The sequence below is a fragment of the Hippichthys cyanospilos genome, chromosome 3, assembly GCF_059441005.1.
Source record: "Hippichthys cyanospilos isolate Australia breed blue-spotted pipefish chromosome 3, RoL_Hcya_1.0, whole genome shotgun sequence".
Classification (NCBI taxonomy): Eukaryota; Metazoa; Chordata; class Actinopteri; order Syngnathiformes; family Syngnathidae; genus Hippichthys; species Hippichthys cyanospilos.
Window position 1 is genome coordinate 1,204,248 of NC_142371.1, and position 21,540 is coordinate 1,225,787.

Sequence of the window (21,540 nt, forward strand, 5' to 3'; positions counted from 1 at the left end):
TAGCCACAATTCTTCCGTTGGGGTTCATTGATGGCGTAAACGCCGTCTGTGAGCAAAATCGCCCATCGTGTATCTTAAGTGTATGTGTGAATGAAATGACCGAGGTCAAGAAATGTTTACCTCATTTATTTCATAGACAAACTCCCGCTCCCAAACAGTCCTCAGAGTCAAGACAGCCTACCAGTAATCTTTAAATTAGAGTACATAAATAAAAAGCTGTTTGCATATAAACACTCGCCGATGTACACATTCCAAAATGTTGAGAGGCCCCAAAATGACATTTTGTTGCCACATTTTTTTTATTGTTCTTTGCCTGCAATCTTTGCAGAACCAAGCAGGAGGAAATCCTCATGTAAGCTGCATTTCACTTACAATGGCAAAAGGAAAAAAAAAATAATTAAACATTCATGTGCCATCAAAACAATGAAAATGATAAACCAGGAATTTTAGTTTATAACAAAGACAACCTCGAATTCGCAAAATATGTGCAAAACCAAAAAGCATTTCTTTGACTGGTTTTAGATTGTATACAGCCCTCTGAGGACTTCATAAAACCGAGGGGGGCTCTGTTGGGAAAGGGGTTTCCTACCCTTCGCAAAATAAAATAAAAATTAGAACTTCGTCACTAATACTGTTTTCAGCTCTCTCGTGGAGGAAGAGAAGAAAAATATAATGCTCCAGCGACAAAGATGCTTGATGGACCAGCTTTGAAAGCTTCTTTCTTTTTGAAGTCCACGAACAACGTAAAGAACATTTTTGAAAGTGTCTGTAGTTAGGAGACATTTCAGTAAACAATCGTACAAGTTTTAAGGAACGCGCTCCTTTTTACAAAGCCCAACGAGAAAGGAGCAACTTCTTGAAACTGATGGCTTTCATGTGACCGTTGTGTCTTGGACTCCTCAGCTACTCTTCATCTGCACTCTTAAACATGAGGATGGAGTTGTAGATTTTCAGAGCGGGACCTAACTTTATGGACAGGATCTTGACGATGTCTGATTGAGTAAGCAGCAGAAAGGCCTCGCCGTCGATTTGCTAGGGAAAAGAAGGAAACGTTTCACCGCGAAACAACAAAAATCTGGGACGTATTCAAGGGTGGTGAGAACGTTACCTCGGTTTTAAATGTAGCTGCATGTTCTTTACAACCTGGGAGTCCTTTCACAAAACTGGCCACCTGGAGGGGAAACAACCAAATCACAAGTCCTTTTCACACTGCCTGTCAAATCAATTCTTTGTAATATTGTGAGGGAAAATGACTGTATGCAATGTTAAGACGATAACTATCATCCTTCAGACCTCCTCCGTGCTCCATCCCGCCACCCTCTTGGCGGTGAGGCCCAGAACCTCAGGCAGTAGCTGACAGTGTTTGTCCCAGCACAGCGCCACCCGGTGGGGGGGTGCAGCAGAGACCCCCGGGGAAAACACAGATTCATGAAGGGCTTGCTGGAGGGAAATGGAGTCTGGGGATGCTGTGGCAAAGCACACGAGACCGTTTAGTGCCACAGTGGGTTTTCCGTTTTGAACTAAATATAGTGGAACGCAACCGCAGTCCTGCTATATGTCCATTAGTTTCAAAAAGTACTTCAAACATTGGCCTTGCTATTATTACATCATCTGTTATTAGGGATAGGACGAGAAACAAATCCCATGAGACCAGATGCCTTACGAGATTAAATCCATGAGGTTGAGATTTTGGCAGAATGAGTCAATTAAAATACTGCCCAGAATAGCTTTTCCACTTTTCAAACTTCTAGTTGCGCAGATGGCAAGAAAATTAACAAGCTAGCACGCTAATGTAACCATTAACAGGAGTGTTACAGGTGCGTTATCGAGCTTAAATGGAGTTTACACACAGTCGGGGGTGTCCCAAGTCGGTCCTCGAGGGCCGCTGTCCTGCATGTTTTCCAGGTTTCTTTTCCCGACACACCTGATTCAAACGATCAGCTCAGCAGAAGCCTGATAACGATCCTGATCATTTGAATCAGGTGTGTCAGGGAAAGCAACCTGGAAAACATGCAGGACAGCCGCCCTCGAGGACCGACTTTGGACACCCTTGGTCTAATGTATCAATATTCTACTATTCATTTCTTCAAGTAGAAGACCAAATTATTGCCACAAAGGCGATAAAGTAATTAGGGCGTTTTGTATTTCTCAAGTAGGGCTGCTTCTATTTTATATTCTATTTTGGTATTTGGATAATAGGGAAAAAATAAACAACAATTATAGAGGCCCAAATAACATATTCCCACTAAATAATGAATGGTCAAATTTTTAAAGCCAACTTTTAAACTGAGATTTCAGATCGCTGTCCACCCCCAGAAGTTGTTTTTCAATGAGACAAGTCAGACCCACAGAAAACACATTTGTCTCAACCTGGTTTGCAAAAGTGATCAGTAGCAACAGCGACGGCGTCGAGATGTCAGAATCAAGGAAGAGTATTGATTCACGTCTCTTAAACTGCCACTGAAAAGTACTTTAATCGCTCATGGGGGCACTTGAGCGCTGCTAGCTAGCGGCTAATTGCTAAGATGAGAAATCTCGTGGCGTTTTGATCTCAGAGTACAAGGTCTCATCCCACCCCTACCCCTTAAGTCAAATTACTTGAAAGATTGCTCAAAAGAGTTTTATGATGGCAACAGTTTGCCATATGGAATGGATTACTTCAATTTCCGTTCCATTTTTTTTGTTTTTCAAATATTTCATTCTACTTAAGAAGTTCCACTCAATTAAAATGCACACACCTTTACCATCGCCAGACTCCTCTTTCACGTAATGCATTTTCAGATATTTGGGAACAGTGGCAGTCCTGGAAAAGAACAATTTTAGAGCTTAGAATCAATTTCATATTCCTGGTGGGGTTCACTTTCTTTTACCGTTTGACTCTGGTTCCATTCTGGTTATGCTCACTGGCACCACCTAGTGTCTCCGAGTGGCTACTGCGGCCCAACAGCTCATCCACCTCAGGTGGTTTCCTAGCAACAGAGACAACTGACTCTCAAGTAGGGTTTAAGCGTTGTGCTGCATGTCAAAGATGGAAAGGAGCTCTCTCGGGGCGGACCTGGGGTGGGGGTCGTCTGCTGCCTCCAGTCGGTCTTGCGCGGAAGCCGTCTGCGCGATGGTGGTTGCGTTGGAATCGGGGCGTCGCCCGCGGGGGAGGGCGGCGCCCAGCGTGAATGGCCGTTCGCCGCTGAGGCGGTCTGGGAGCAAGCTCTCTTTGTTCAGATTTGTCTCTGAGTAGGGGCAACTCACCTGACTGCACAGAACAGCACGCTTGATGATGGGTATGTCCTCGCTCATTTGAAATTATCTCAAATGAGGGGGACAAAATGAAACGGGACTCACGTATAATGTGTTCCATAACGAGGTCCTTTAATGTGGCCGACTCCGTTGCACCCCGGGGTGGGACATCCTTGTCCTGGAGGACTCACATCATTAACACCTGAGAGGACAGATAAAAACAAGTGTAGAGAAGGTTAAAAAAAAAAAAAAAAAGTACTTTTTAAAAGAGGTTGAATGCAGGAGACAACCAAACATCTCACTGTTAGGGTGCTGCAAAGTATGTCCGGTTTTGTGACACCAGCCTACAGGGTGCAAGTCGGGGCAATCCGTTTCCACCCAGAAGTCATACTCTGGATTCCAGCCGTCAAAATGGATCTAAAAGACAGTTAACGGCGGTTAGTGAGTGCCACCTGAGCCGGCGGACGTTTTGTACCTTAAGCCGGTGGTCTTCCGTGTCTGCGACGGTGGCGACACGGATGAGCATGGGGTTCCTCCTGTCCACCGCTTCCACCTTCATCCCCACCTGGAAGCCATGCGGAGGTCTCTGCAAGAAAAGCTACCGTTACACACAGTTCACAGTTGTATGGGCAAACGAGGCGTCAAGAAGTTCTTGTGATGTTTTTGGACTCCTCTAGGTGGCACTATTGGTTCAAAGATGCAGTGGAAATTGAATACGATGATCGACAGCACCCCTGATTTAGAAGAGTCAAAAAAATATGACAAGTGCTTCATGAAGCTTCATTTTCCCACCAGTTGGCTGCGTAGAAAATCAACAAACATAGTCACTCCATAAAAGTCCCAGGAGGGTTTGGAAATATCAATAAGCTGGCTAATGGATCATCTCCATTATATCCATTACATTTATGGACACGTGTGTGAAACATACCGGTTTGAAAGCCCGAGCAGGAGCGGCCTGTGTGCTCGTCTCTTCCAAATATTTCTCCCAGGAGAAACTCTTTGGTTGCTTATATTCTGGTGAGGGCACATTAAAAAAAATCAAGCTAAATGATGTGTGTGCAAAAGTGTTCCGGCAGTGAGTGCAGCATGCCTTACCAACTTTTCCAACTTGCAATAGGTTAAAGGAAACTAATGGCAACCACCAGAAAATTAGGTACACCTGAACAATCCAACCATCCAAAGAACTGTATCAAAGGTTGTCGGCTTCTCGGCTGCATCGAAGCAAAGCGCTTTCTAATATTTTGCAGCTAAATATTAGAAACGCTTCTCATTATGATGCAGTTACATTCTAAACCATTGCAAACTTCAATCAAGTAATAACCATGTTTATGTAGTAAACTCAGAATTTTTGATACATTCTTGTATTGGATTGTGTCCCAAATGCAAGTGAATGTAACATCAGCCCGAAATGATTTGATTGAGTTTGTGAGTGAGTCAGGCTTTATTTGGTAAATGGGTATTTTTGAGATATTTTAGTTCCAAAATATTAAACGGATCAACAAGCTCAGGAATGGGACTATCATTCAAAATCATAAATGAAGAAATATATAAAAAAATATTAATGTTAATAAATGAAGTCTTTTGTGTGTTGATTCTAACCAAATGATACCCATTTAAGAAATAGTAATGATAAAAAAAAAAAAGGTAGTTCATAACGTGGCTAAATTAGGAATCATTCTAGACTTGGTCGTAAAATCAGCATGTTAAAAGCAAGGCAGCAGGCAATGATGATTAATTACTACGTGATATTAGTTCGGCCTTACATAACAGCAAAGTAGTTGATACTGACCCACATGTGTCTTGGTCTGTGTCTTACCAGCTGGAGTGGTCAGAGTGAGTTCGGCCTCCTCGCAGTAGCCTACCGGGTGGATGTATGGACTGCTAGCGTCACACCTTCGCGCGGGAAACAGGACAGGCGCAACTTGAATCACGGATTGTCACGTTTTCAATAAAAAGGCTTCATAAGGAAAACTGTAGAAACACCCCAAAAGTCTTTTGTGAGTGTATTAAAATTAGTTGGAATTAAATTGTATTCACCCCCACTAGTCATTACATGGCATACATTTTGATTGGTATTGCATTTGTAGAATAGGAATAAAGATCTTAAGATGTATGTTTTTGTATTTTACAAATCATATAATACATAAAATAGTCGGTGATTACACTAGAGGGGTTCTATAGAACACATTTTTTCAAAATTGGGATGAATTCCCCTTTAAGAACTGTTTTCTTCATTTAGCATCTTTCTTAGGCCAACAAATGGCAACAAGGAAATATAGCTGTAGTATGTTTCGCTGGGCTTCACGCGGCTTTTCAACACTGCAACAACGAGGCACTCTGAAGCAGCCACCGCAGCTCAAACCCTCCGATCCACATGCTGGATGTCAAGTTGTAATATTGGTTATCAATAGTTGATGGATGGTTATTGATTAACAAATCTAGATCCGTTTGAATATCTTGCGGGAACTTTGATAGATAATTAATAATAATAATTTCATTTGCCTAGGGCATGTAGTTATGCTGATCATGGGATATATAAAGTATTATTAATTGCATAATTATTGGACACGTGTCAATTCATGCTCTACTGTCAAGGCGTCTCGCTGGCAGTCAGGCTCACCAGTAATCATACGTGTCGTCCCAGTTGTCAAAGTGAATGAGAAGTCTGTTGTCCACCACAGCTGCGATGGTTGCCACGCAGATCAGCGACGGGTTCTTCCTGTCGACCGCCTCCAGCTTCATGCCCGCTCGAAATCCGGAGGGAGTCACGGACTGACAGGGGATACATTGACACAGAGCGGGAATGAAAAGAGCCGCCGGACAGCTTCGGATGTTGACGGTGCGTGACACTTACCGTGTTGAGACTTTTGAAGAGGTGCTTGGGGGCCAGCTGGCCTCTGCAGTTCTTCACGTACATGCTCCAGTTGAACTCTCCATCCTTACAACCTACAAGACAAATTGGATGCCAACTTTAAAAAAAAAAAAAAGCAACGCTTGTATATGTTAGGACAGTTTGTATTGGGTGCATACCTTTAGGCAATAATAATTTGTGTCCGTTTTTCTCACACCAGCCTGCCGGTTTTAAATCCCACGAGTCTGCATTGGCCCAGAAGTCGTAGCACTCTGGGTAGCCGTCAAAGTGAAGCCTCACTCGATAGCCTTGGATCTGTCAATATGGTTCATGCTCCATCCAGTAACACTATCTTTCTTAAGTATGCCTTGGCTCATTAAAGTTTGGAAAGGTTGGCTTACCTCTGCGACGGTGAGCACACAGAAAAGAGACGGGTGACATGGATCCAGGCCCTCCAACTTCATGCCCACTTTAAAGCTGTTCCGGCTTTGAGGAAATGACTGATGCTGCGGGATGAGCGCAGACGATTGGTTGGGGACTCAAGAGTAGTGATGGACACACTTCACAAAGCACTTGTTATTTTTGGACTCCTCTAGATGGCACTCTCCATTCAAAGATGCAGTGGAAATTGAATACATTTTCATGACACGAGTGTTTATCAACCAAAAGCACTATCTAGAGGAGTCAAAAAATATCACAAGTGCTTTGTGAAGCTTCATTTTCGCCATCACTACTTTTGAGTAGGCAAAGAAATTTTGCTCCTTGACCAGATGGACGCTTACCTCTTTGAAGAGTTTGACAGGAGCAGCAATGGCCCGCTCCTCTTCTAAGTAGGCCGGCCAACTCCAAGCCCGCTTCTTATTCAGTGGGGCTGTGGCTGGGGGCGGAGCAATGAAATAAATGGAAACAAACGGTTGTGATTATAGATGACCACACTGGAGTTTTGCTCAACATTAGTTCTAAAAGCCCAAGATTAAAATTTGCTTGGTAGATGCAGAACGTTTTTACTACTAAATTAGAAACCTCTTGTTTCCTTCACACTCATGGCAAACAGAAGAATAGCTCAATGGCTACAGCTGAAGTATGTCAACTTTTGGTTCCTAAGGCAGGAGTTGTATCGTCGGTGGTTTGGGTTTGCGGCGACAGACGTGGAGCCGGTAACACCATGCCGCAATGTTTTTTAAGGCCAGTTGCAACAAAAGGTAGCAGCATGACGAACTTATTACAGGAAGTAAAACAGGAATAAGTCAAGCATTACGAGGTGAACTAGATTACGTCAATCCATGAACTCTTGCTAAAAAGCAGCTTAAGGTGAAGGAGTCACTTACACAGGAAAGCATCTTATCTGAATAACTTTGTTTGTATCCTAATCGAGAAAAGTCGCAATGTTTACCTTTAACAATCCTGAAAAAAAGTTTGCACTGTATTAATCTCATACAATATATTACCCTACATTTGATTACGGAAGTATTTCATGCAAGGTAACTGTTGGGAACTTTAATTCTAAGAAGAGAATTTCTGTTTATTTTTTTTAATACTTATTTTCTTAAAATAGGAGGGGGATAAAAACAAGAAAATCAGAAAAAAAACTAAAACAAAAACAAAACAAAAAAAAAAAGATTTTATTCAAGCAATATAGCGCAGTCCTAGTGGACACAAATGAATACTCTGGATCTCTGGAGGATATGGTGTCATCGCAAAACATACATACCAAGTTTGGCAATTTTGGATCCTCTCCTGCCTTTGGTAGTCCTGGCTTTCTCCTGGCAAAATTAAAAGTAGAAAATTGGTGACCACATTGTTGTCACATATGGTTATCCTAACTGGCATGTGGACGCTTCCTACCTCTGGTTCCTCTTGGTTGTCCTCCTCCTCATCGCCAGAATCCATATAGATTTTCCTCTTTTTACGTACACGTTTACCTAAAGTCTCACTTTCGGTGGCCTGGCACTCTCGAGCTTCTCCAGGAGATGACCTGAACCGAACCAAAAAAATATGTTTTTAGAAAAAGTTCAATCCATAGTGGAAAAAAAGGGCTTGCAACTAACAATTGTTTTAATAATTGATTAGTCAAAAGATTAATGAAAATTTTGATTTTGTTTTTTTTGCTTTAATTTTTTTAAAATCGATTTGATTGCTTATTTTGTCTTTAGTATGTCAGAAAATTGGCAAAATTTTTCCAAAATGAAAAAAAAAGATGTTTGCAGATGACTTATTCTGATTTAACACAATACAAATCAATATTATTCAATTTATTCTCACCGTTTCACAAACCGGAGTGGAGGAAAATAACGCAAACACGCCCGCGTGTTGAAACGCCACGGGATTTTATTGGACTAAAGAAATCAGAGAATATTTTAACTTAACTGAAATTCTAAGCATTTTATATGCCTTAATGATTAATAGATTACCAAAAATAATTATAATTAATTTGCTCATCAATTAGTTGTCAGTTAATCGTTATACCTGTAAAAAAAAAAAACATAGGGGCTTTTGTGATTGGTACCTTCCGCTGGTGGGCTGCGCACAGTTCGGGCTGCAGAACTTTCCCTGTAAGAGGGCATCCCGAGCAGTGTGAACACCACAGGTCCGGCATTGAGTAAGCTCCGCATTTGGACCAACTTCCACACTTGGACCAACTTCCACTTTGGGGCTTTCTAGCGTGGGGGTCTCCTCCAAAGACAAGATAACGGGAACAGGGGCTGCGGAAAAAAATGGGAACCGGAGTACACCCTGGATTTGTCACTGACCAATCACATGTCAAGTAGAGACAAACCTTAGCATTGATAAAAAGGGTAAACCGTGGTACCTTTTCCTTGAGATGATGCCAGCTGAATATTATTAGCCGGTGCAGGGGCTGTTTTGGTCTGCGATTGGCCCTCGGGTGGAGGGGTGGGACTGTGAGAAGGCACCGGGTCCAATGTGTCCTTTTTAGGGATCGGCTGCTGCCCTTTAACTTCTATGTCTGTCACAATCTCAAGGGTGCCAAACTCTGTCATGCGGAACTGAAGAACACAAAACAAATGAGATTTATCACAGAAAGTAAGCACATGCAGGGACCTCATATCTCTTCAGGCAGATGTGCTAACAACCAGTCCACGATGTAAAGTAGTTCAACTAATTTGTTGTACCCTGATGTCACTTCCTGGCAATGTGGCAATCCCATCTTTCCAGTCCAGAGCGCCCATCATGTCAAAGTCTGCACCTTGAGAGGGGCCGTCACTGGGTGGCGTTTCAGCCATTTCAAATCCTTAAAAAAAATCCTGCAAAAGAGACGATCAGAAATACTGCAAAAATAAATAAATAAATAAACAAAGGTAATCACTTATAGGTCTGACTTTTACTGTTGCCTTCTGTAAACCGTCGAGTAAGTCGTCTGAATGCTTCCTCCGCAAACGCTACCTGCACTTCGTAAACAGCGATTTGCAACATCACCGCTAGATGGCGACTATGTATTGGCTCGCAGGATCCACCATGCACTTGGATTCCACACACAGAAAACACTCACTAATAAGACTCTTTTTGCAAGCCAACTAGCGGGGAATTGTGTTGACAAAGCGGCCCAATAGGACGAGCCTACACCCCGTTTCATGGTAAACACAAGAAAACAAGTCCAGACTTAGAGATGAGCACATAAGTTTATCTTTTCCTCGTTTTAGCAGTATCTCTTAAAGACGTCGCTTTGCCTTCACCTAAACAAACGACGACTCGATTTGTTTAACACTTTCCACAAGAACGCCGCTTTCCACGCAGACTGGCTCAACTTGTTTTCGTTTTATTCTTATTTGTATTGCGATATAACGTTTTAGTCCTGACGCAGGGTCAACGCTGGGAATAAGATGGTGTTTTTGTGCGGTTTAAGGGTCTCAAGCTGGGGAAAAGTAACTAACGAGGCCGGGACAATGCGTGTGTATTAAGTTTGACTCAGTACACCATTTCTCTCGTTTTTTTATTCGTGCCATAAATTAAAGTGGAGGCGAGAGCGCCCCGTGATTAGCATTCGTCTTGGTACAAAATGGCGGAGCATTTGGGGGGGTGGGAAGAGGCCAACCAACACGTTGTAAACTATGTAAATTACTCAAGTTATGCCACGAAACAACACACACGAGCCGGGTAGGGGCGTCGAACAAAGGTCGACCGTTGCCGGGTAAATTCCCGGCGACTTGTTTTCTATCGCCCCGCTTATTTTCTGCACTTTGTTGTCACGGAATGTCAGCCCCAGCTCGGCTAGCTTAGCGCCGACACAAAGCTAACTGTCAGCTAGCTCCGCTCTGACTAGCATTAGCATCGGGATTGGATGCAGCCTGCTAAGGGCAAGCCGTAATAAATAAGTTTCCTGGTTAATAACAATAGCAAAAAGACCTTACCGCAGTTTCTCGGATCGGCATTTAGACTGATAAAAACACCGCGTCACTCTCACAACATTCGACATTGTTGCGTGATTAAATTCTTCAATAGAAACTTGAAAAACGATTTATTCTCACCGTTTCACAAACCGGAGTGGAGGAAAATAACGCAAACACGCCCGCGTGTTGAAACGCCACGGGATTTTATTTTAACAAAACACCCATAACTTACAATAAATTACAATGAGTCAACCTATTGTGTTTTTTATCAAAAATGTGGAACTCACCTCGTTTCTCTTTTAACTCTTATTTCGAGCTCAGGAGGCAGCGCATGCGCGTGAGATGCGCTGCTTGGCAAGTTTGTGCAGGAGGAAAAAAAAAAAGTTCACTTTACGATCAGTGGTCAATGCAACACACGCGCGCGCACTCACGCACTCACGCTTTGACTGGTGTGCGCGTGACACAACCCAGTGAGGACACACTTTGACCGGCGGTGTTCCACTCGAGTAACCGGTCGACGGGAGCGAGCTCGCCGCGTTTGCATGTTCACATTGTATGCGATTAATAATATATTAAAAATACGTACATTCCCTCACATTTTACTCCACGTCAGCTTCATTTTATACTTATTGCACGGCAATGCCGTTGGAATCCGACTTTGTTGACGTTCACTTGCTATATTCTTCGTGTTTTAAGTGTTTTTTTTTTAGCTACGCGTGGACAACCCATGTGCAGTTGTGTTGATGCATGGGTAAAAAAGGCGAAGGGAACGCTTGTTATTTTTACACCCAAATTGAAAAAGTCGAACAAGACACATAACGTCTAAATCTTACGCAACGCGTCGGGCTCGTAACGTAACCAGAGAACAGCTACGAGCTCTCATTTGGGGGTTCTCGTGTATATCAAAAGGGATGAATTCAGGGATTAATTAACTCGATGGTTTGTTTTAGCTTGTTTTGTTGGGCATGTTTCAATCATCCGAAGTATTCCAATTTAACCAACACGATCGTACATAATGGCCGGAGATCACCACCACGCACTTTAGCTCGTAGCATTGCAGCGATTTGTTTACATACTTAAAAACACCCGTTGTTGTGTTTATTCGGTGCATTGTGGGGTTGAAACGATGATTTTAGCGAACAAAGGCCCGTGCTGCTTTTTTTTTCTAGGGTGAGGTGAGTTCATTTCAGTGCAGTGGAGACGCGGGCACGCTTGGTCGTGTCACAATCTGACCCATAGATGGCGGCAGAGGACCGCCGTGGAAAGGATGGAGGATGACGAAGAGGATCAGGATGATGATGAGGAGGGGCGGCTTAAATGCGCAGCCAGTTTCACCTCACGCATTATTGTGCTGACGCGAAGATCACCATGAGATGGCTTTCAAAAGCAAAGCGGTCGACTCGAAGGTAAAGCAGCTTCGTGCAATTCTAAATGTTGACATTTTAACGTGGTAGATGCATTTACAATGGCACTTATGTTGTATTGTAATGTAAAAAACACATGGTGGTTAGATTTTGACAGAAGTGAAGCCGCACGTACTCACACCTGGGCTGCAATCTCATAGGATCCGATGCATAATAAGGATTTGCATGATTGACTGTCATTATTAGAATGCATCAGCCAGAGATATCATATTTGAGTTTGCCCTATTTTGTTACATAACAGAAATGAGAACAAAATATATCATGCATTTTAGGGTATCACAGACTCGCAGTGCGTTGTTTCCCAACATTTATTCAGCCAAGGCGTATATTTCACTTAAAAAAAGCGATAAAAATAGTCAAAAGAAAATCTGAGTCTGTTTTGAACACAACTATGTTCTTGTTTGATGTCAACAAGTTGGATACAGAGGTTAAAATGTCGCTTCTGCCATCTAGTGTTATGGCATGTCAGTGTTATGCCTGTCACTATAGGTCACCAGAATAGATAGCTCAGTAAATATAGATTAATTTCCCGTTCATTTCATTTAAATTGTGTAATCTAAACCCACTTGGTGGTGGGAATCACATGTAGAAACACAAATGGCCTCTGGTATACAAAGACTGATTTACACAGTGGTTCTGAACTTTTTTCAAATGATGTACCCCCTGTGAAAAATGATATTTTTTAAGAACATCCTAAGAAGCGCAAAGAATGTTTAGTCAGAAAAATAAAAATAAATAACTGAGTAGTATGCCATCACTGTCACATAAATTAAACTTTGTAACCACTTTTGCCAAGGTAGCTCTAGGCATATCTTATTCGCCTACTCCAGAATATTGATCATGTAACATCATCTGTTTTATTTCATCTTGCAGAAAATTGCATCACTAATGACAGTCAAATGCACATCTGTATAAAACTTAACAAAACAAAGGCTTAGGCTACACATAATGAAAATGATTCACGTTAACATAATTAAGCAAAACTCTGCTGTTCCAATCAATTTTCTCAGAATTTGAAAAGAAAACTGTTTCTGTTCCAGTCTTGGCATTAAAACGCATGAAATTAAATTTGCTGATAACCCCAGAAATGCTGTTAAAATCTCTCATACCCCCTGACGTACACATTTCTCCTGGGGTACTCGAACTGCTGATTTTACAGCACCACAGCTGTAAATGAACACAGCAATGTATTAGCATGATGATTTAGGGATACAATATAAAACTTGACATTGTTCACCTGAAGCTAAATTGCACTTTTACTATTGTCTTTATGTTATTTACTGTAAGTAATGGAGTAGTGGCCTATGAAGATTCTTCAACATTTTTGTAGCTTCAGTGCTGAACATTCACTTGTCAACCTCCGAGTTACTTCCGCCTAGTGTTATCTACCATGGGATTGATGTCAATTCCGTGGTATTATATGAACATCTCTTTCTGCCGCCAGACCGTATTCCTCAACCTGCTGCTCTGCCTGCTAGTCTTCTACTCTCTGTTTTACATGATCGGCAGTGTTTGTTTTGGTGCCTTCAGGTGAGACACCAACCTTGAGACACATGCACATTTGCAGTACAATAAAAAACTCTCACTCGTTTTATTAAAGTGTATTTTGTGGGGTATTTTTTCCACTTGTTTTCTGAGTTTATTCATTACCTTAACCCTGCGCAACTGTGATGTCATTTTCAGTGGCAAAATGGCCACCTTCCTACATGAATAAAAAACAAATAGGTTTTTGATGTTTAAGTTACATTTGACAAATACAATAATCATCAGATTACTGTTTTTAAACTCTTGGGGCCCTATAGAACATATTGTAAAAAAAACATGTTTGACTTGATTTTCCCTTGGAATTCCTTCTATTTCTTTTTCATAATGGTGACATCTAACCTAGTTTCAAACTCAACACAGGTTGGATGACTTTGATGGACGAATCCCCTTTGACTTCAAGACCAAGCCGGAGGACTCTGTCTCCAAGTACTTAGGTGAGTGCATTGCAGGCAGCTAACCTGCATGATAACCAACAACTATATTGTCTCTCTCTCTCTCTCCTAATGTCTTTGGTTCTTCTGTGCCAGTCAACCTGCTGTCCATGGAGATCACCTACTTCTCCAGTGGCTTGCTGTTTGCCGCTGTGGTGAAGAAGAGAGTGTGGGACTATGCCCTCACTGTCACTTTTCTGCACGTCTTCATCACCAGCCTTGGTGAGTGGAGTAGTATTAATGTATTTACCGTGAAGAAAACGAGCCCTTTAGCTTTTTTTATCCGATCCTATGATTATTTATTTCAAATGTTTCAGTGATGCTGGAGTTTCCCCTGGCATGGCAGTGGTGGTTGGCCTTAGGTGAGACTAACTAGCAAGCCTTTACAGAACAAGTACAATGTGCACAGATGAGATTTTTCTTTGCTTTGTTCTTCCACAGGTAGCGGCTTGTTTCTAATGATCTGCAACGGTCAGCTGATCGCTTACTTCGCCTGCCATGATGACCAAAGCTATGTTACGTTCACGGTCTATTAACTCATTTATTTCCAATGACATTTTTTTTTAAGAGTCTGGACATTCAATACCAGGTACTAATTACTACTAAGTGCAAAATGTGTCCTGAGTATTTGATGAAGTCTAGGTACATTGGTATTAAAGTAATTGATTAGTTTAGGTACTAAAAGTACTTATGCAATTGGTCATTTTAGACGCTAAAGTAATCGATTACCTTATTGAAGTAATTGTTTATTTTTGGTAATAGTAGAAGCACTAATTTTGGTAATAGTAATTGATTATTGTGGGTTCTAAAGCATTAAAGTAATCAATAGTGATTTCTTTAATTATAGAGTTATTGATTACTTTTGTACCTAATTACATAAAGTAATGGATTGCTTTAGTATTTTAGTACCAACCATGCTGCAGCCAAACACTTGAAAAAAATGAAAAGAAATATGTATAAATAAGTACCTGGATTGAATGTCTGGACAAAAAGCTAAAAATATGTCTTTGGGAAAGGATGACTTAAATGTGAGAAATGTGCATTTTGTTCTGTGAAGTGGTTAACAATTCAATGGTCATTTCATCATCCCACCGCTATTATCACTCAGTAGAGCACAGATCTCCACTGAGGCAAACTTTGGTAAGGAAATGTGTTTACCCATGGCAAACATTCCATTGTGTTAGTGTACAGGCTAATTTCTTGGTCATCATGTCAAACATGTGGATGGTGCTTGAGTGGTTGTAAGGATTGAATGATTGCATTACCGCCATACATTCTTCTAAACTTTCTTGGTTCGTGGTTCACCCCACAACAAAGTGTTTTACTTTTCTCTGCCTTATTTTGACATAATGACTGCTGTTATCACTGCTTGGACATTTACTTAATTTGAAAGGGGCAATATAGTGGTAACATAAGGGGATACATTTGTGTTTTGATTGTGATGGACATTGTACAGTACTTGTCTCTATGCCTTAGAAAGCTGTGAATGTAACAAAAGAATGGGAATGATGCAATATCGACGTATTATGAATTTTGAAATAATTAAATGTATTATACTCAATTGTTAGTAATTTCATGCTACTCCCATCACATAAGTTAAGTTTCGAAGTATTTGGACAAACACAAGAGATTTTTTTTTCCCTTTTACGCAACCACCATGAAATTTAAATAATGCAATTCTCATATGATTGAATTGTACATTCATAATAACATGACATTAAAGCTATGTTAAGTACAGTCTTGTAAATATTTGGACATATGATACTAATGTACATATAACCATCAAATTTTACTCTTAAGAAATCTTTGGAGGCTAATAACGGCTTGAAGCTTGGAGTCCATGCACACTTTCCATTTCCTTCTTGACGTAAACCTCGTGGCGGTAACCAAAACTCCCCAAAATCAGTACACATGATAAAGAGTACACTTTAAAGCTTTGAAATACCATCCACATTTATTCAAAGGCACACCATCCATTTTAGGAACCACTGAACCATCAGTGACAAGTTACAAATAAATTCAGACTTATGACATAGAAAAAATAAATACAGTACTTTGTACAATCCCTGTTCAATCCAGTTGATGAAAGCAGCTCATGTGGTATTCATGTAAGAGAATCCTTCAAAGGCCTCGCATGCTCCGCCCTCTGGGCGCCTATCATTCAAGCAGGCAGGAACGGGCTGTCGCGTGAACTCGGGGTCGATGTAGCTGATGTCGCAAGGACTTGTCTGCAAAGAGAAAGGACACCTTAGCTCATAAAGCAATATTATGAAAACATCTAGGTATAAAATTACCACATTGGGGATGAATGGAGGTTTGACTTTCTTTGCCAGTAGGTCATCCCAGTTGATGAATGCAAAGAATGGATGTTCTTGGAGCTCCACCTGGGTTTATGAAAGGTTAAACTCTCCCTAGTGGTTATGTGTATTTATAATGCCGAGGTGTCTTTCGCATGTGCTCTTACAATGTCGCGGCTCTCCCCCAAGCGTTTGGAGACATTCCTCTCCAGTAAGCCCTTTAACAGCGAACAGGCCACCTCAGATGTTCCATTGCGCAGGCAAAGAGGTCCGTGGAGTATCTTCTCAAACATCTCTGTTTTGCTCTTGCTGTAAAACGGAGGCTGTCACACCCAATAGAAAAGTGCTGAATGAGGGTGAATATATTTGAAAAATAAATATGTCTAGTATTTCGTTCTGAGACTAAACACGAGTCATCATGGGAAAGGCCAGGATGTTAATGCGCACACTAGGACTTAGTCGTGTACCTCAAATCAGTCAAAATAAGGCTTTACGCTAACATTTGCACTAGTTAGCACGAATGCTACCAACTCTTTTGGGTTGGATTTTGTCGCACACATTCTTGAGGAGGTGCTTATATATTATTTTGTTTATTGTTCACAATAATAAAAGGCATTGATCAGAGCAGCACTCCCAATTTCATTCCAAACGAATTTGTTTTAAAATCGAATTAAAACTAAAAACTGAAAAAAAACACAATAAGAAAGAAATTAAATGAAACCACCAAAGAATCTAATCCAGAACCCTTAACATAAGCACATTTGATCATAGAACCTCTCGCCTGCAAGTTTTGGGGAGTTTTTGATGATAAACAGCCTATAAAAAATTAGATATGGACTAAAAATACAGTAGTGATTAAAAAAAAAAAAGAAATTGCATTATTACAAAGAAGGCATTGGCACTTTAAAAAAAAAAAAAAAACACTCACCAGCCCATATAGCATCTCGAAAAGTACGCTGCCGAGTCCCCACCAATCCACTGCGGGACTGTACATGTGACCCTGGAGCACTTCTGGAGCGAGGTATTCTGGAGTCCCACAGAACGTATGCATCAAGCCACCGATGGCCACGCCTTCTTTACAGAGTCCAAAATCAGTTAGCTTCACGTGTCCCTCGCTGTCCAACAAAATGTTCTCCGGTTTCAGGTCTCTGACACACAAACGTGCAAGGGCGGGGATGAGGGAGTCTACCATTAATGTTTGGTTATTTACTTTTCAGACCTGAAGGCTTTTTTGCGGCAGTCCAACGTGTTTGTGTTTATTGTGAGCCACCAGGGGGCATTAGGTCACATGCGCTTTAGAGCACAATGAAACATTACTGTGTAATTTAGCGCTAGTAAGCTAAGCAGCATGTTCCTAAGTTTACCTGTAGACAATGTCTAAAGAGTGAAGGTAACCCAGCGCCATGGCCATCTCTGCAGTGTAAAAAGCAGCTCTGCTTTCAGAAAACGAACCCTCACGCTGGAGGTGATAAAAAAGCTGAAAAAAAAAGAATGATTGGATGTTTGTAACTGCGAAAAACAAATGTCATTGTTGCAGTTGATTACCTCGCCCCCATTAACATAGTCCACAACAAAGTAGAGCATGTTTGGTGTCTGGAAAGAATAGTGGAGGCCAACCAAGAACGGATGTTGCAGTCCTTTAAGAAGAACACTCCTCTCAACCATCACATGCTGCTGCTACAAATACAGGAATGATAGTGTAAGACAGATAGGTAGCTAAATAAGAAGGGAGAGGATACAAAAAGTCTACACACCCCTGTTAAACAGCCAAGTTCTTGGTATCTTACATTTAACTCATGTTAAATAGAAGTGAGGACACATTCCAAATAAAGGGGTGTGTAGACTTTTAATATTCACTGCAGGTAGGGAGTTTACCTCTTTCCTCATGACAACAGTCTGTTTGTGCAATACTTTCACAGCGAAGTAGCCTCCGTGTTTTCTGTGAGTGGCCAGCAGGACCTGACTCAAAGCATCCAGCGATGACACAAAACAAAAACAACACACACAACAAAAAAAGAAACAAAACAATAATTTACCGTACCTTTCCAAAACTCCCTTTGCCAATAACTTTGAGGTAATCGAAGTCAGATGGTTTCATCCTGGAAGACACAAAGGAAGATCATGTGTTTGCATAAGTTGTGTCTTCATGTACTACTCCAATCGAAAATAAATACATATAAAATACATGAATAAAATGTACAAAATAATGTATGTAAAAGGATCGTGATTCAAAGCTTACCATATCATGTGCCAAACATGTAGGAGGGATAAAGTGGCTGCTAATTGAGCAACAATTATCATTTGACACTTCATTTTTGTTTTGTTTTGAATTTGAATGTGTAATACAGTATGAGCAGCTTGTACAGTTGTTTTTTCTAATCTTGTGGGTGTAATTTACAGTATTTAGTCATGTGTTCATGAACCAAGTTCTGCTTTATATCTATTCTTGACTTAAAGAGTATACTCACTGGGAGGGTTGAGATCCTAGTGAGCCCTGATCAGATAGAAAATACACAAAAGGTCAAGAGGTCAGTTCTAGTTTCGTTTCCTGTCAACACTGCTGGCTTTTCTTAAAAAAAAAAAAAAAAAGTGCCATACAGTCTTACCATGTTGTCTCTGTCCTCTTTCTTCGCTCTGGTTTTGCTCCATAGGTGAGGGATCTTCTGGCTGTCCTTCCTTGAAGTGAAAGTACAGTTAATTAGAAAGTGTCATGATGCTTTACAATACTGTATATAGTTTAAAGGCAACTCACTGCTGGCAAAGTGGTTGATAGGGGGCAAGTTTATGTAGTAAATCCCTGAAGAGAATTTTTCTTCCCTTAAGTAGAGCTGAAAGATATTAGTGAGGAAGGATAGTTATATAACAACTTGCCACTTTGTTGCCTCGTGCCCTCTGCCTGGTCTGTAAACATTAGTGAATCGGAGATCTATGGAATACTTTACCTTTAGAAAGGCTAATAGCAGTATTGGTTTGGATCAAAGTTATGTATTTAGCTTTGGCAAAATTTCTAATGTTAGGGTTTTCTATACATTTCTCAGAAATGTTATGATACAGGCTAAATGGCTGCTGTGACAAACCATTACCAACAATGAAAGGTGACACAGGTGGTACCAATGATTACAAAACTGGATAAAAATGACGGACTAGATATAGTGTTCCGAGGTCTTGGAGTAAACTGACGGACCAAATCTGGTTTCATTGGTCTAACCGTCTTAGTCAAGTTTTTTTTTTTTTTTTTTTTAATGTTGTGATCATTCAAAGGTCCGTTAGCAAAACGTCGGTCCGTCACCAGATGCTCACCTCTGGTTATTTATGCCACCAAAATAAGACAAAGAGCAATATACCTATTCTTATGCGCATAATTTACAAAAGAGCAATCTCTACGTCCCATCAAAGTCTCAACAATTCACTTTAATTAATATGGGAGAAGCAGAATTAATTGAAAATCAACTTCCTTTAAAGTGCCATAAATATTGTTCTAATCTGCATGTCGTGATTATCATTCTCGCGTTTGAAATGACTACAGACTTGCTAATAAAAAAGTACAGTACCTGAGAAAAATGACACAAGCCTCCTCATTTTGGCGTAGGTCATCCCCTGATCCTGAGTCAAAGTCATGCGAATGAAACAAGGATCAGCTAAATGAAGCAAATTAGTAGAGGACGGACCTCAAAGCGAAATAATCGCGGCTCCTTTCAAACTACTCTGAGATCTTTGGACAGACCTCTACCCAAATGAACGGCAATGCTGCGTTCAATGACCCTCGGAGTGTGTGCACTTCATGGTAAAAGGTCACGTTTTGCATTTGCTCGGTGAGTGCAAATGATTTTGATTAATACGGACTTTATAAATGTAACTCGAATCGTGCGTTTGATATTCTTAGAAAACTGTTCTTTTTGCCATTTTGCATCAATTGTTTGGGGATTTAAATGCAGTATCCAGTGTCAAAAGTTACCGGAAATGTATGTAACGATTTTCATCGTAGTAAATACGAAAAAGAGAAGTGGTGGATGAAAACTGTTGCTACTTTTCTACTAAATCGCGTTAATTCAAATATTAAAAAATACAATGTAGCTTCAACACTTGAAAAATAACTTCAAAATAGAGACACTGTAAAGGTGTCCAATTTGTTTTCCAACCTAAATGTTGCTCACACTGGTTTAGCTTGTTTCTGTTTGAGAATGATAGCTCCTCTGTTAAGTGTGTACTTTACCCTACTTCCTAATGTTGTTTAATTGTGATGCATTTCCGGACCGGATAAAAGGATCATTTATTTCCACTATTAAAGAGTATACTTGTGCTGAAATTTGAGTTGTTTAATTGAAATTCAACAGAGTAGAATAGAAGCTTCATTGCGGACTAAATATAGTTAATAGGTCATGACCCAGTGTGACGGTATTTGACAACTCTGTATCAGTTCTCTTGTCTCATGTAGCCGTTGCATGCCATAGAATCCACTGGACCTGTCTGTATCATTACTGGGCCATGTTATGATTTATGACTGAAACCATTTTTAGCATTTGTACTTGTTTACTCCAAATGGTTCAAGCATGTCACCCCCCATCACCATCCTAAATCTTTCACTTTTATGGTCTTAATTGCATAACCACACTTTTATGACAGTGTGTGATCATATGATGAATGAAAATAGCAAGAGGTGCTATTTTGAGTTTTTGCACAGTGAGGGATGAAAGTCTAGCGAAATAAAGTCTGACTTTATCAGTGGAAACTATACTGGAAAGAGATATTTCTTAGATGATGGTTTGGTAAATGAGAATTGTAATTTGATCTAAATGATGAACTAATTTATATGAATTTGTATTTAGGGTGAATTTTTTTTCTGTTTTTTTTTTTGTTTTGTTTTTTTTTACAGATATCCAGATGATGCTATACTGTAGATCACGCGAGTGGGTCAAATTTATCTTTGAGTCCCGTGTGACCCATATGTCTAAACTGAAGGAGAGTGCTGAGTTGATATCGGTCGGTCATGTAGGTTACTGGTACAGAAAACTGATCTCCAGACAGTTCCTGTCTTCACTAGATCGCCACAAGAGCAAACTGGTCTGCGCTGGTCACCATGACGACAACTGAAAGTTTTCCTGTCTAGTTTTAGGCATGCATCAGATGGCACTGAATGTCAACCCTCACACCGGATCAGTATTCAGCCGGAAGAAATATTCCTTACAAGTGATGAAAGCCATCTTGTTGCAGGTGCTATACTTTGCTCAGTTCAGAATGTCCTGATGTCAGATGTCACACATCATGCTTGAAAAACAAGAGGTACCGGATCGTTCAGTAAGCTGTGAGAGGCAATTCATAAATACCATGGATTATTTTAGGACTTCTTTAGGACTTCAAGGAATCAAACATGCAAGTTTTTGGAATTTGGGAGGAAACTAGAGCGCTGTACTG

General features: G+C 40.6%; 3 protein-coding genes across 5 annotated transcripts; 1 reads left to right on the forward strand and 2 right to left on the reverse strand.

The window, feature by feature from the left end:
• Positions 1 to 105: 105 nt before the first annotated feature.
• LOC148425347 (lethal(3)malignant brain tumor-like protein 4) lies at positions 106 to 10,888 on the reverse strand. 3 transcript variants are annotated; one of them, XM_088411757.1, is made up of 23 exons: positions 10,871 to 10,888; positions 10,719 to 10,778; positions 9,217 to 9,348; positions 8,895 to 9,090; positions 8,592 to 8,787; positions 7,931 to 8,060; positions 7,797 to 7,848; positions 6,868 to 6,962; positions 6,487 to 6,591; positions 6,265 to 6,400; positions 6,089 to 6,180; positions 5,855 to 6,006; positions 5,024 to 5,127; positions 4,163 to 4,248; positions 3,710 to 3,820; positions 3,537 to 3,651; positions 3,340 to 3,436; positions 3,056 to 3,250; positions 2,871 to 2,969; positions 2,739 to 2,803; positions 1,294 to 1,466; positions 1,109 to 1,171; positions 106 to 1,032 (listed from the first exon to the last, which is right to left on the reverse strand). In XM_088411757.1, the coding sequence occupies exons 3-23, from the start codon at positions 9,325 to 9,327 to the stop codon at positions 904 to 906; spliced, it is 2,502 nt and encodes an 833-aa protein (XP_088267883.1). In that variant the 5' UTR covers positions 9,328 to 9,348; positions 10,719 to 10,778; positions 10,871 to 10,888; the 3' UTR covers positions 106 to 903. The 3 variants fall into 3 exon arrangements, with proteins under 3 accessions (XP_088267883.1, XP_088267885.1, XP_088267884.1); XM_088411759.1 differs by having other exon boundaries at positions 5,051 to 5,127; positions 10,719 to 10,873; XM_088411758.1 differs by lacking the exons at positions 10,719 to 10,778; positions 10,871 to 10,888 and adding an exon at positions 10,570 to 10,706.
• LOC148425348 (putative transmembrane protein 244) lies at positions 10,869 to 15,568 on the forward strand. The gene is made up of 7 exons (XM_088411762.1): positions 10,869 to 10,984; positions 11,601 to 11,837; positions 13,300 to 13,385; positions 13,761 to 13,834; positions 13,928 to 14,053; positions 14,149 to 14,193; positions 14,273 to 15,568. The coding sequence occupies exons 2-7, from the start codon at positions 11,805 to 11,807 to the stop codon at positions 14,365 to 14,367; spliced, it is 459 nt and encodes a 152-aa protein (XP_088267888.1). The 5' UTR covers positions 10,869 to 10,984; positions 11,601 to 11,804; the 3' UTR covers positions 14,368 to 15,568.
• Positions 15,569 to 15,685: 117 nt separating this feature from the next.
• LOC148425349 (serine/threonine-protein kinase Sgk2-like) lies at positions 15,686 to 20,331 on the reverse strand. The gene is made up of 12 exons (XM_088411761.1): positions 19,680 to 20,331; positions 18,881 to 18,956; positions 18,735 to 18,804; positions 18,597 to 18,622; positions 18,170 to 18,227; positions 18,004 to 18,087; positions 17,674 to 17,805; positions 17,493 to 17,605; positions 17,057 to 17,276; positions 16,296 to 16,451; positions 16,126 to 16,215; positions 15,686 to 16,059 (listed from the first exon to the last, which is right to left on the reverse strand). Exons 1-12 carry the CDS (start codon positions 19,744 to 19,746, stop codon positions 15,925 to 15,927), a joined length of 1,227 nt encoding a protein of 408 aa, XP_088267887.1. The 5' UTR covers positions 19,747 to 20,331; the 3' UTR covers positions 15,686 to 15,924.
• Between the last annotated feature and the right edge of the window lie 1,209 nt (positions 20,332 to 21,540).

Excerpts from the sequence above, each read along its gene's own strand:
- LOC148425347 (XM_088411757.1), bottom strand. The coding sequence starts at position 9,327 with ATGGCTGAAACGCCACCCAGTGACGGCCCCTCTCAAGGTGCAGACTTT. Across the intron at positions 1,467-2,738 it reads GGAGTCTGGCGATGGTAAAG|CATCCCCAGACTCCATTTCC; the intron begins GTGTGTGCATTT and ends GCTTTGCCACAG. Across the intron at positions 1,172-1,293 it reads CGGGATGGAGCACGGAGGAG|GTGGCCAGTTTTGTGAAAGG; the intron begins GTCTGAAGGATG and ends TTTCCCCTCCAG.
- LOC148425348 (XM_088411762.1), top strand. The coding sequence starts at position 11,805 with ATGGCTTTCAAAAGCAAAGCGGTCGACTCGAAG. Across the intron at positions 13,835-13,927 it reads CTCTGTCTCCAAGTACTTAG|TCAACCTGCTGTCCATGGAG; the intron begins GTGAGTGCATTG and ends CTTCTGTGCCAG. Across the intron at positions 14,194-14,272 it reads GCAGTGGTGGTTGGCCTTAG|GTAGCGGCTTGTTTCTAATG; the intron begins GTGAGACTAACT and ends GTTCTTCCACAG.
- LOC148425349 (XM_088411761.1), bottom strand. The coding sequence starts at position 19,746 with ATGACTTTGACTCAGGATCAGGGGATGACCTACGCCAAAATGAGGAGG. Across the intron at positions 18,088-18,169 it reads GCAAAGGGAGTTTTGGAAAG|GTCCTGCTGGCCACTCACAG; the intron begins GTACGGTAAATT and ends GCTTTGAGTCAG. Across the intron at positions 17,277-17,492 it reads TCTTTAGACATTGTCTACAG|AGACCTGAAACCGGAGAACA; the intron begins GTAAACTTAGGA and ends TTTGTGTGTCAG.